This window comes from Syngnathus acus, chromosome 9, assembly GCF_901709675.1.
Source record: "Syngnathus acus chromosome 9, fSynAcu1.2, whole genome shotgun sequence".
NCBI classification, from domain to species: domain Eukaryota; kingdom Metazoa; phylum Chordata; class Actinopteri; order Syngnathiformes; family Syngnathidae; genus Syngnathus; species Syngnathus acus.
The window spans coordinates 4180909-4193966 of record NC_051094.1 but is presented as its reverse complement, the minus strand read 5'-3'; the positions used below and the strand labels follow the sequence as shown (position 1 = coordinate 4193966).

Genomic DNA, 13058 nt, shown 5'->3' with positions numbered 1-13058 from the left:
GGGTAACCCGTTCTGTCATTGGCTCACTGCCGTTCCCTGGTCACACCCTGGTCTTAAACGTGTTTTTATCGGCCGTGATGGCTCATAAGAAGTTTTTCCTACACGTAGCAAATTGCCGCAGCTATTGTCTGATGTTAGCATGCCTTTACGTGCCTGGCACACAGGGGGGGGTAGGCCCTCTCACCCGCCGGGCCCCCTCATTACGGCCCTGCACACCTGCTTCCTATTGGACAAGCTACCGAGCCTTTCATGTTCACCAGATGCTTATTAAACTTTACAACTTTAAGAGCGTGCGCTGCTAGCGGCTAACGCTAACTCACAAATGCACCCCGTGAACAGTCGACTGTTAAATGCCATCAGGAATTTTTTTCGCAATCACAACTGTCTTTTACTGGATTGTTTTATGTATACGGCAAAATGGCGTTTAGCAAGGGACAAACGTTCCACGACCATTTGCCAATCTGTGTTAAAAAGAAATGAAACATTTTTTAGTTTGAGGCCCTCACATAATTCACACCCACACATAACACACTAAAATGTAATGCAATACTCCTTTATCAATATTCCTAAATTCTCACTCACTATCAAAAAACTGGAGATTATACACATATTTATGCATGTATACATTATGTATGTGTGTGCGTGCATGCACGTGTGTGTTTTATAGCATGCCAGTGGGTGGGTGGAGGAAAGTGCTTCAATTTCATCTTTACTTTTAAAGCATCCTGCATTTCCAGCAGGGGGCATGGGTGGGAGTGGGGGGGGGGAGGCGGTCATAGAAGTGAAGGGCCTCCCCAATAAAAAAAAAGGAGCCCAAGAAAAGAAAGTTACTTGCCGACTTACCTGAGGATCAACTTTCACCAGGCAGCTTCAACTGTTTCAATTTTTCTTCTGGCCGGCCTGTCAATCATCTCTCCTTGTAGATAGACGCAAACCCAATGACAACAAAATGTCTTCATCATCATGGAGTCACTCCTCCCGCATGAGGAGGACCAGATGCACACTAGGTGGGAAGTTGGAAAACAAACCTGATCCACTCCTTTCTTTTCTCCCCTTGATTTTACTCCTGCTGCTGCCGTTGCGCTTCATTCGGTTCCTTCCAGCTTCGGCTAGAATCAGTGGCGCTACGTGGCATGTTGCGCAAGATGTGGGGCCGCATTACATTGGTCTTATTCAGGGCCCAAGCAGCGACCGCTACGAGGTCCATGTTTTTACTCTAGAAATGATGATTAATATTGTCACCTTCAACTCCTGTGGTGTTGGGAAAGTTGCAAATAGATGTCCCTAGTTCTGTTTTATCGTTCATGATGGTTGCTTGTATTTTCTGGAAGTCAAAAAATAATGTGTAATGATTACTCCTTTATTGCGCCTTTCTACCGCTAGGCTGCAGCAAGCATTTAGCTAATTAGCTAACTATGCCCGTACCCAGGAAATGCATCTTCTCAGGATGTCGCGGGTTACAGAACATCTTGCTATCAATACTTCAAATTTCAAGCAAGGTGGAATGGACGAGTGCGTCGCCTGTCCACCGGTCAGAAGGAGCCCCAGTAGCTTGTTAGCGTATGAGCTAGCTGAAAATATCTCAGCTAACCAGTGATATATTTTTGGGACTCACTGTTGGGTTGTTTTGGCTTAATAAAGTTGCTAGATGAAATAGCATTCATGTTTCTGGTATTAGCATTTGTATTTGACCGTTGACAGTGGCTTCATTTTACAGACAAGGCAATTTTGTTTTAACTGTTGAAATTTGGCGGGGCTTGTCTTCTCTGTAGTGCCAAATTTGAAAATGTTCACTCAGAGGGACTTGAAAAACCTGACAATTATGACTTGCCGACTTCAGTTTTGTATTCTATTTATAAAAGGTTATCGTCAATTTTCTTGTCGTTTTGTTTCATGGAAGCTGAGGTAACTCCTCCTCTACAACACACACTCGCACACACATGCTCCTCAGACTTCATGCGAGCTGCATACTCCAGCACAAGAAGAACAAGAAGCAGAGGATGAAGTACGTTCCTGTGGCCGTCTTTGTGTTCTTCTGCTGTTCTCCACCGACAGGAAGTGGAAGCGGCGCTCAGCAGAAGCAGCATGCGGCACAGGCGGCGACAGGAGGGTTGACGCGGGGGTTGACTTGGCGCCACAACGGGCAAGTCTTCAGCATCTTGAGTCGGGGGTCCCGCTACCAGCCTCCTACACGGAGCAGGAGCTCTTCCGGTAGCGGTGTGGTGCTCCTTGGCAGAGGTAACGAGACCTCTGCCGCAATCCCAGCTGTCCCACGGATGCCAGCGACTCATGGGGCAGCGCAGTTACGAGCTACAGCGCGTCGGCGATCGCCACTAAGATCGGACCTAAGTGCAACCCCAAGACCAGAGTCTGCAGAGGACAGGATGGTCGGAGATGATCCGTACAACCCGTACAAGATGTCCAACTACTATCCATACCACAACTACTACAACTCCTACTACAGACCCAGGGCATGGACCCGACACTGGCACGGGTATGGAACCAGGTACCACCAGAATGGTGAGAAATGTCTTTTTGATATCAAATGTATCATTATGGCTTGAAAAGTCAGACAAGATGATTCCCCTTGCTCGGAAGAGGCTTCCAGTCCACTAGGGGGCAGAGTGCTAGTTGTATACACACAAAGCGGCACATTGTGATTGTATGATGGGCTGATCTGAAGAAAGTGAAGTGTACCAAATTGAACAAAACCAAACAGACCTGACCTGACCACAGTATAACAAAACAACGTAAAGCCAACTGATTCACCAATACCGTTGATCTTGTTTGGAAATGATTATAGTTTGCAGAATTATTTCTTGTTGCACACAGGTCTTCCCGATCTGGTTCCTGATGCATACCACATCCAAGTTGGCTCCTACATCCACAGAATTCCCATGTACAACCTACGCTGCGCAGCTGAGGAGAACTGCCTGGCCTCGTGAGACACACTACCCTACGACACAAAACAATTTCATCCTGTGGAAAATGGCTTCTGTCCGCTTTGAACTCAAAAATCGACTTGAATTCACTTGGATTCAATTTGATCCAGTCCGAATCAGTGAATCGCCTCAATCCAGGGTAAAATGTACTATAGTCCAGTCTCAATCCATTTGAAACATTACGATATTTATTTATATAGTGCTTTCGCTGTAATGAAGGACTTTAAGTCACAATTTGTCTAGTCTCAATTCAGTTTGTCTATTTCGTCTAATCCAGTTTACATGAGTCTCATGAGTGTTGAATGCCAAGCTAACTGCTAGCTTGTCTTGTTGTGGCGGAGTTCTGCGAGGTCTGCCGGAGATTACGACACGAGAGTTCTGCTGAGGTTCCCTCAGCGTGTGAAGAACCAGGGAACCGCTGACTTCCTGCCCAACAAAGCTCCGTACTCCTGGGAGTGGCACAGCTGTCACAAGTACGAACAAATAAAGCCACTAGGGGGCGCAGGTCATTTTGTAGTGTTGTTGGAATGTGTAGTGAGTAGAGAAGACTGGAGGATATGCCCGATGTTGTGACCCCACAATGCTTCTCGGGAAGACCGGTGGGATCTAGTATAGTCCAGTTTAATCACCAAATTGTGTCCACTTAGAATTACTTTGTGAACTGTAGAAGATTGATTCAAATCGATTGATTCAAATCGCAGTTTGTCACCTATCTTCCAGTTTAACCAAATCTCCTTTGCTCTTGTTCAGTCCATTCATACCCAATTTAGTAATCCGGTCCAGTCTGCTTGAATGTATTCTAGTTAAATCGAGTCTAGTTTAAGATAATGATATACAGTATTACTAGTTTTGTCCAAAATATTCGATCTGGTCTAATCTGATCTGCGGGCTGCGTCAGTCACTTTCACAGCATGGATGATTTTAGTCTGTACGAGCTGGTGGACGCCGACACCAACAAGGCGGTGGCGGAAGGACATAAGGCCAGCTTCTGCCTGGAGGACACTTCCTGCGAGGCGGGATACTACCGGAGATACGCTTGCACCTCGCACACGCAGGTGATTGTATCGTTTCACCTGGTCACGTCTTCTTCAGACACAGAGTCTGACATGCCATTCCTCTGCGTGCGTGTTCAGGGTTTGAGTCCGGGCTGTTACGACACATACAACGCTGACATTGACTGCCAGTGGATCGACATCACCGACGTGGCTCCAGGAAGATACAAACTCAAGGTCAATTTTTCTACTTCTACCGCTGGAAAAAGTAGTGCAATTGAATCTGGTTTTGTCTGATTTAATCTGGTCTAGACCAGATTGATTTACTGTAATTCATATGAATTCAAATTAATCGTCAGGTCAAATTTCATGGACTGCATTTTAGGCCAATCTGGTTTAATCCAGTTTAATCTGGTCAAGATCTGTGTAATCGAGGCACACTAGCCAAATTTGTTTAGACCAGTATAAACTACTGTAGTACAGTGAGCTAGTCTAGATCAGTTTAATCCAGTGTAGTCCAATTTAATTTAGTCTAAATCCCTTGAAAATTGTCGAATACAGTTCGAAGTCCTTCAGACCAGATTAATTTAGTGTCATCTAGTAAAAATTCATGTCTCCTAGACCAATTTAATCCAGGTTTATCTGGTTCTAGTGTTGTCCAATTTGATCAAGTCTATATTTGTGTAATTTATTCGGAACCAGTATATACTAGTCTAGTTCAATTTGATCTAGAGCAATTCAACCAAAGATACATCATTTCAATCTTGTCTAGGTCTGCTTAAAATAAAATAAAAACTCGTGAATTTAGTCATGACCAGTATAAACTAGTGTAGTCCAGTTTGATCCAGTTTAATCCGTACTTGACCAGTTCAATCTAATTTCAGCCAATTTGTCCCATTCTAGATATCTACTTGTGTATTTAATCTAACTCAACTCCGTTTTTTTACTTTAAAGACAGTATTCAGACATCAGAACAATCAAACCATGAAGTCAAGCGAGTCAAACGTGAAAACAATAGTTAACTTGTCCTCTTGACATTAGCCACATGGTACGATGGTTGAGTGCGTTGATGTTTGTCTTGTTTTGATTGTCAGGTGACCGTAAATCCCAAGCAAAAAGTTCAGGAATCAAACTTTGCCAACAACGTGGTCCACTGTGATGTCCACTACACGGGAAACGCCGCCCACATGTCGGCATGCAAGACCACAACATAAGGAAGGAAACCACTTGGGCCACATCATGTTGATGTAATTTATTCCATTTAAAATAGTCCAGTCCAGTTTAAACTAGTGTACCAATCTATTGTATTGTAGTGCATTTTTGTCCTGTCCAAATTAATCTTGTGTAGTCTAGTTCTATAAAGTCCAATCCAGTTTAATCATTTCATGTCCCATCTATTATGATCCATTTTAGTCCACTTTAATCTAGTGTGGACTAGTTTAATCTAACCTAGCGCAGTTTATTGCAGTCAAATCTAGATTAGACTGAATTAAACTACTCTAGTTCACAGGAGTTTAATTAAATGTAAATTGTAATCTAGTCTAGACTATAGTAATCTAATGGAGTATGATCTAGTTAATTCCAGTTCAAGATGGTGTAGATTAGTTAAATGAGTTACATGAGTTTAACCTAGTCCTTTATGGTCCTTTTTCTAGTTTCATCTAGTCCAGTGCAGTTTAATCCAGTCTACACAAATAGGATCTAGTTTAGTCTGAAACATCAAGTGCCATAGCTAAAAGTGTAAAAAGAAGTAAAACGTTTTTTTTTGTGCTGATCTTTCAGGAGCTGAGATTCAACTTGGTGTTAAAAACGTTCAGATCATTTTTCAAACATCGACAAACACCAACATGTACTGTATTGTATTTAATTTGAATTTTAAATGACCATCAATTAAATTTAAATCCGCGATCCATTTATCACGTTTTTTCATGTTCGCCGGAAATCTATAGAAGCTAAGATTTGGTTTATCGCCTCGTCTATTGCTACATCCAACAGCACAGCAGGTATCCGGCATTTTTAAGCTCAAATAGCAGCAGATATAACAAGAAAGCGTGTGTGAGTCGTTGACCGGCACTGAAAAGTTGACCGCCATGATGGCCGCCAAGCTAATGTGGGTAGCTTGATGACGTCAGCTGCAAAGCCTCTATTCTTGAGTCCTTCTTGCCATGACGTCACTAAAGATGGCCGCTCATCGTGGCGTTGTTGTTGTTTTCCACATTGGCCACTAAAGGGCGGTACTGCTGCGCATTTCTGTGAAAGTCTCTTCGACAGACAGGCTGTCATTATGTAGTGTAATTATAGTTTCATAAACTGCCATAATTATACTTTCATGAAGCTAAATTGTAATTATAATCCCTTAAATTTACAGAAAGAAAGGAGGCAAACTGGCATGTCGCACCAAACATGTTAAATTCCGCATCATTCACGTTCAACTATTGTATTTATTAAACGGCACAACCCTACGCACATAAATGAAAGAGTCGTATTTTTCCTCATTTTAATTGTAGGCTAATTGTTTAAATTGTCAAGGGAATAAACCCGTCTAACGGAATCCCTCCTCAAAGATCGTCTATTCCGAAGACGCTCACATCATTGGCCCAATCTGCGAATACTATGTAGCTTTAACGCTAGTGTGAGGAAAAAAATCTCATTTTCAATTTAAAGTGCTTTATCATATTATTATATGATTGATTTGACCTTTAATCGATAGAAAACATTATTTTTATCATACTTTTTATATGGACCGACCAAAACAACACCACGTTCAGTTACGTTCTCGTGCAAAGTGGCATAAAATTCGACTTTTGACGCCTTCTAAATATCTTTTGAGGTGAAAAGTAACGAATTTCATCATCTTGAACACTTAAACCGGCGCTTAGCAAGTGGACGTGGGCCGCATGTGGGGGGGGAATGAGAGTGATCTCTCTCTCTCCTCAGCGCCACTCTATGAGGACATATGTCAAAGTCTTTGTGCTGCAAGCATCGACCAGCAAAAAAAGGGGAAAAAAAACAACATTTGCATTTCAAGCTTCCTATCCGTCAGTCGCTCTGCCCCAGGCCGTCCATCTGACCAGGTAATGTATACACTTGATCATCTATGCACCTTTTAAAAGTCCTCCTTTTTTCTAGCTTCACTTTCTCTTGTCGCCTCCTTTTCCAGCTGTCCGGCTCGCTAACGAGCTAGAGGGGGGCTAATCCGTTAGCGTCGCTGGATGCTAAATAATTAGCCTGCTAGCTTTGCAAATTCTTCACGATTGAGCCGATTACAGGAGCACAAGAAACTCTTATTTTAATCACGATAAATACGCCTGAAAAAATAAAAAAAAGAGAAGCAAATTTGTATTATAAAAAATTGCCTTGTAATTTAAGTTCAATCCACTAAGCACAATTGTTTTTCAATATCTCCTAAACTTTAATTATGACAATTTTTGTACATGTCGGATAATATGTTTTTGGTTCAACTGGAGATTTCTGTCTGTTCTATATGATGTCTGATGTTTTCAGACTGTCCCTGAAGGCATCACGTCAAACCCAGTGTTGCCTTCACGTTCAGACTGAAAGTACAACTTTCCAGCCAAAACAACTAAAAACTTTAAAAAGTTAAAACTTTCACATTTATTCTAGTCTTGTCATTGATGTGTGTGATGTAGGGTAATGGTGTCGTTTGAACGCTACAATGCCAAATTAGATTTTTTTTACATTACTACTTTTATATTACTATTTTTATATTACTAGTATGTATTTTAGTACTAGTGTATTTTAATCTGTGTTTTAATTTACAGCTTCCATTGTCTTCCATTATTTTCTGTTATGTGAAGCGGGTTTTTACAGCTGCAGCTGTTGTGAAATGCGCTATATGAATAAAATGAAAACGTAATATTGCTTGCAGGGTGGAGGTGATGAGGTGTGAAGATGGAGGTTCCTGAGTATTTGGACTTGGACGAGATCGACTTCTCGGACGACGCTGTGGTCAGTTACACACACACAGACGCGTACGCACACACCTCCTGATTTTTGTGATGTGTTCATTAGAGCCTGACCATTATGCAAAAATTGGCATGACTGCAGAATAATGGAGTGATTTTTGCTGATTTGAAAAGGCATAATATCAATTAAATCGGCTGGGTTCTAGTTTTTATTAGCCTTGTTGTGTTTTTTCAGTATTCGGTCTCGTCTCTGAAGAACATTCCAGAATTGTCCAGACGAAACGATGCCCAGGCGGAGGAGAGAGCCGGTAAAGTTGCTTAGTGTGTTAGCTAGTGCTAATATGTGTGAACTGCATTTCAACTCAGCTTTCTTCTCATATAGTCATATTCCTTCTCACTTCACTCTTCATTCCCTCCTCCATTTTTGCACTTCATCTCCACCCTTCTTTTTATTCTTTCTCTGCTCTGTAGCGTCATCCATCAATTGGAGTCGTGGCGTGGCGTCCCACGTGGGCATGGTGGGAATCAAACCCGCAGCTGGGACTGAGGCGCACAGTAAATTCCGTCCCGTGAAGCGGGTCTCCCCTCTCAAGCATCACCCTGAGACCAGAGAGGAGCCTGCCGGCTGGGACGCCAAGGTCCGAGAGCAAGACCAGGAGCGAGGAGCGGGCGACGCTAGGCCGCCCGCTAAGGACCACAATCTGCCTTCTGATCCGATGGGAGGGAAGATGGTCGATGGCGCCGGCGTGGGTCCGGGTAAATGCAACGAGAATTTAACTTTTAAACTCCAATCAAGTTTAACCCAATTTGGCTAGCTTAATGCTAACATGTACTGCCATAAATGAGAAAATTAGCATCGATAGTGATAACTTCTCAAACGGGCAAAGAACAGCAACGCATAGCAATGGAGCATGCAGAAATACTCAGACATATTGCTAGCTTAATGCTAATGTATCAATACCAAATGCCATTGACAGACTATCGGAAATTAGCGTCAGTATTTTTGTAAACACACATGAAGCAGCAACACATAGCGCATATCAGGTCATTTTCACGATCATTCGGGTGGTGTTAAGAGTGTCAAGGACCCATTGTAAATCTTCAAAAACGTCTTTCAGAAATGGTTTGCATTTTTTTTTTCTCCAGCAGGCACGATCCAAGGGGGCAACCTGGGTGTCCTGGGGGAGCTGGAGCACTACGACCTGGACATGGACGAGATCCTGGACGTGCCGTTCATCAAGCCGTCCGGCCAGCAGACGTCGACGCTGCCGAGGGCCCTCGACAAGCGGCTGGTGAGCTCAGGCAGCGTGGGCGGAGCTACGCTGGAGCGACAGCGCCGGCAAAACAACAACAAGGACGAGGACAACGGCAGCAACGTGGCAGCGCAGGTACACGCACGCGCGCACGGACAGCCATGCATTTCGTCAGCAAAATTATCTTCTCTTCATTTTTGCTTTCGTCTCCTCCTCCTCTTCCTTGTACAGATGTGCATCCTGTCTCCCCTGAAGTGGTCGGACCTGAGAAAGTCCAAGTCCCTGGATCCGGACCTGCAGCACCTTCCTCGTTCTCAGTCCTCAGGAAGCTTCCAGCAGCAGCAGCAGCAGCATCATCTTCATCACCATCATCATCAGGAGGTGCCACTGTCCTCTTCCTCCTCGTTGCTCAGCGGCTCCTCGTCACTCTCCTCCTTCCCTGAGGGAGGTAAGGACCCCATGATGGGTGGTCGGGACACACCTGCTCATTAACATAGCTTCACCTTTTCGGGCAAAAATTGTAACAGCGCTTCGATATATAGATCTACAATAGATGCAGTAGATATACAATAAATAGATGGAGAGAATCTGCAAAAACATCGAGAATAGATAGCTCGAGAGTCCAGAATCTGTCATGAGTTACTCACAGATGTTTTCAAGTCAGACATCCCGACGTGCTAAATATCAATGTGTGCTTGATTGACCCAGACAAGCTGCTGTCGGCCAGGGAAGCACAAAACCACAACCAGAGGCCTGGCCTGGAGCCTCCAGCAGGGGGCGCCGGCGTCCTGTTTCCCCTGCAGGCCAAGCAGGACGCTGCCAAGCTGTGGAGCCCCGCAGCAGGAGGAGGGGGAAGAGGAAGGGGGGGCGGAGCGGAAGTGGACGAGGAAAGCAAGAAGCACAACATCATCAACATCGTCAGGGAAGGTCAAATCTCATTGCTGGTGAGACACTCGCACGCCGCTGTGCCGGACCTCGAGGTTGCTACAGCAAATTATTCCAATGTGACGTCATCACGTTAACGTCTTCCCGTCAGCCTCACCTGGCTGCCGATAACCTTTCGCTGATCCGCGACGAGGTGGGCAACAATCTCCTGCACGTGGCGGCGGCTCAGGGCCACGCCGAGTGTCTGCAGCATCTCACGTCTCTGATGGGCGAGGACGGACTGAACGAACGCAACCAGCAGCAGCTCACACCCGCCGGGCTCGCCGTCAAGGTCCGTCGGGAGCGGCCGCCTCCTTTTGCCATCGGGTTGTGCTTGAGCGTTTGCCTTTCGTGTGCGCAGAACGGTCACCTGGAGTGCGTGCGTTGGATGGTGAGCGAGACGGAGGCCATCGCCGAGTTGAGCTGCAGCCGAGAACATCCCAGCTTGATACACTACGCCGCTCGCTACGGACAGGTCGCCCGCTGTCCTGCCGCTCTCTTCCTGTCGCCATCCGAATCCAATTTGTGTGTTTGTGTGCGTAGGAGAAGGTTCTGCTGTGGCTGCTTCAGTTCATGCAAGAGCAGGCCATTTCCCTGGATGAGGTGGACCAAAACGGCAACACAGGAGTACACGTGGCCGCGCAGTACGGACACCTCACCTGTACACAGGTACAATCATCTTTCTGACTCAGATGATATCAAACTGCCGCAGTATAGCGCCAACTACTGCAGGGGAGGACTTAAAGTCAGAATTATTATTTATTTTTTAACCCTTCCATATTGGTGGCCGGTACCAGCAGCCTACTCGATAGCTGGTATCGGTTCTTGCTCATCCCACAGATATTACTCGAGTACAGATCCACATACATAAAGAGTAGACATAGCAATCACTGCCACCTCCTGGTAGTGTACCTTCATTGCAAGGAAACCAGTGTGAATTGATGGTGGTTCGATGTTTTGATGTTTGCTGCTGTCATCTAGTGGAGGGAGTGCTGAAGTACACTCAGTCTCCACTTCATACTGTATGTTTTGACATGTGTTTACAAATTCCAACCATACGTGCCAATCTGAAAGTGTGATGGTGTGTGTGTACGTGCGTGTGGATAGACGCTGGTGGAGTACGGCTCCAACGTGACTGTGCCAAACCAGCAGGGCGAGCGACCTTCCCAGCTGGCAGAACGTCAAGGTCACAGCCCGTGCGCCCGCTACCTGGTTGTCGTGGAAACCTGCATGTCGCTAGCATCGCAGGTTGTCAAGCTGACCAAGCAGCTCACAGAGTGAGTCAGTGCGGGAAAAACACGCCGACAAACATTCAACTCCCGGCTCGTGAAGCCTCGTGACCAAACGTGCGGGCATGCGTGCATGTGTGTGTTGCAGACAAGCGGCTGAGAAGGCAATACTACAGAAACAACTCAACAAATTTGACACCAGGTATCTCGCACACACACACACACATATGCTGTCTCGCACGCAACATTTCCACACAGTGGAGTTGTGTGTCATTCTCAGCTGTCAACCGTCTGGCACGGAGGCGTGGCCTGAGATGGTGCTGAGCGTGGAGGGGACGTCTGCGGACAGCGATTGGCTGGTGCGTCAGGAGGCGGGGCTACGGAAAGACACCTGCGATGCCTCTAGGGTCGGGGCGGCGCCTGGGGGTACGAGCCGGGAAGGCCCGCGCCGGAGCGGACCTGTGGCATCGGCAGAGAAGCGCGAGCAGAAGCTGGCGCGCCTGAAGCAGATGATGCAACGTTCACTTAGCGAATCGGATTCCGACGCTGCTACCAGACCCGATAGGCCCACGCATCTGCCAGTCAACGATGAAGAGCCCGCCTCCAAGCACCTCCACCTGGCAATGAGGAAGCACCTCCCCCCGGCTGACAGGAAGCCGATCCCCAAGCCGGTCAATGGCGTGGCCTTCAGCCCCTCCGAGGCAACGGACGCCACGGACGACGCCGCCAGCCCCCCCAAGGCGGCGGCCACAAGTCCCAAGAGCGCTCTCAAGTCGCCGTCGTCGCGCAGGAAAACGGCACACAACCTCAAGCTCAGGGTCACCTTTAATGAGCACCTGGAGGCGGAGCCTAGCAAGGCAGCACCCACCACCACCAAGGAGTCCATGCCCACAGGAAACTCGGAGGCAAAAAGGCCCTTCGGGGCGCTCAGGTCTATTATGGAGACGCTCAGCGGAAACGCAAACAACAACAACAACAACAACACGCACAACACGTCACACAACCAGCACAAGAACAAGAACAGAAGCACTAATGTGTGAACACTTTTTTTTTTTTGCCATGGCAACAACTTTTATAATCACACACTTATTCATGATGTCACTTTTTTTTCAAACAAATGTATTTAAAGCAGGTTGGCACATGACATGTCACTATGGCAACACTCTTCAGGACAACATGTTTAAGTAGCTATTCAAACCAGGCTGTCGCTAAAGCTAAAATCAAGCCGCCTCAATGTTTATTTTCAAAACTGGCAACACTGCATGACATCAGCATTTTCACCATGTCTTGTCAATAAGGCAACAAACAAAACTTAATTTAAACCAAGTTGTTCTGAACTGGTTGCCATAGCAACATCACTGTTCTCTATATCTTTTTTCCAAATCACTTAAAATACTTTTTTTTTTGGTCACACTGTCATATGCGGGAATCAAACTCATGGTGCCTACACACAAGACAGGCGACTTGCTTTACAGCTGCCAATCCGCTAGGGGGCAGCAGTGAACCCAAATGAGCTGCGATGACATCCTTGCAATTTGATTTGACGCTTGGACAGGTGCGCTAAATATTGTCTTCGAGGCTAATAGCTCAGTTGTTTTATGACTAAATGAAGAGCTGCAACATGTTATTTTTATTCCTAAGAAGCAAATGAGGTGAAATGTCACAAAAATTGTTAGCACTTTTCATACCAAAACCACATTAAAAGTTTACTTGTATTTCTCATGACCTTTGCTCTTTTATTGCAGATTTTGATGCTATCATGCTCCCAGGTAGCCATATTAGCATGTTGTTG

General features: G+C 45.7%; 2 protein-coding genes across 4 annotated transcripts; both read left to right on the top strand.

Annotated features, from left to right (window-relative positions):
• Positions 1–62: 62 nt before the first annotated feature.
• On the top strand, positions 63–5236 carry LOC119127236 (protein-lysine 6-oxidase-like). The gene is made up of 6 exons (XM_037259110.1): positions 63–2520; positions 2833–2941; positions 3284–3415; positions 3841–3997; positions 4076–4171; positions 5029–5236. Exons 1-6 carry the CDS (start codon positions 1941–1943, stop codon positions 5146–5148), a joined length of 1194 nt encoding a protein of 397 aa, XP_037115005.1. The 5' UTR covers positions 63–1940; the 3' UTR covers positions 5149–5236.
• A 1643-nt stretch (positions 5237–6879) lies between these two features.
• On the top strand, positions 6880–12991 carry LOC119127171 (synuclein, alpha interacting protein). Of its 3 annotated transcripts, none has more exons than XM_037258978.1 (13): positions 6880–7008; positions 7824–7903; positions 8096–8168; positions 8332–8616; positions 9010–9248; positions 9345–9561; positions 9822–10057; positions 10150–10329; positions 10399–10512; positions 10581–10706; positions 11145–11314; positions 11415–11468; positions 11547–12991. In XM_037258978.1, the coding sequence occupies exons 2-13, from the start codon at positions 7847–7849 to the stop codon at positions 12304–12306; spliced, it is 2511 nt and encodes an 836-aa protein (XP_037114873.1). In that variant the 5' UTR covers positions 6880–7008; positions 7824–7846; the 3' UTR covers positions 12307–12991. The 3 variants fall into 3 exon arrangements, with proteins under 3 accessions (XP_037114873.1, XP_037114871.1, XP_037114872.1); XM_037258976.1 differs by having other exon boundaries at positions 9007–9248; XM_037258977.1 differs by having other exon boundaries at positions 6880–7010; positions 7828–7903; positions 9007–9248.
• Positions 12992–13058: the final 67 nt, after the last annotated feature.

What these genes read in the sequence shown, in the direction of transcription:
- LOC119127171 (XM_037258976.1), top strand. Translation starts at nt 7,847, where the DNA reads ATGGAGGTTCCTGAGTATTTGGACTTGGACGAGATCGACTTCTCGGAC. An exon ending in GACACCTCACCTGTACACAG is followed by an intron (nt 10,707 to 11,144) that starts GTACAATCATCT and finishes GCGTGTGGATAG; the next exon opens with ACGCTGGTGGAGTACGGCTC. An exon ending in CTGACCAAGCAGCTCACAGA is followed by an intron (nt 11,315 to 11,414) that starts GTGAGTCAGTGC and finishes TGTGTGTTGCAG; the next exon opens with ACAAGCGGCTGAGAAGGCAA.
- LOC119127236 (XM_037259110.1), top strand. Translation starts at nt 1,941, where the DNA reads ATGCTCCTCAGACTTCATGCGAGCTGCATACTCCAGCACAAGAAGAAC. An exon ending in GAGGAGAACTGCCTGGCCTC is followed by an intron (nt 2,942 to 3,283) that starts GTGAGACACACT and finishes GTTGTGGCGGAG; the next exon opens with TTCTGCGAGGTCTGCCGGAG. An exon ending in CAGGAAGATACAAACTCAAG is followed by an intron (nt 4,172 to 5,028) that starts GTCAATTTTTCT and finishes TTTGATTGTCAG; the next exon opens with GTGACCGTAAATCCCAAGCA.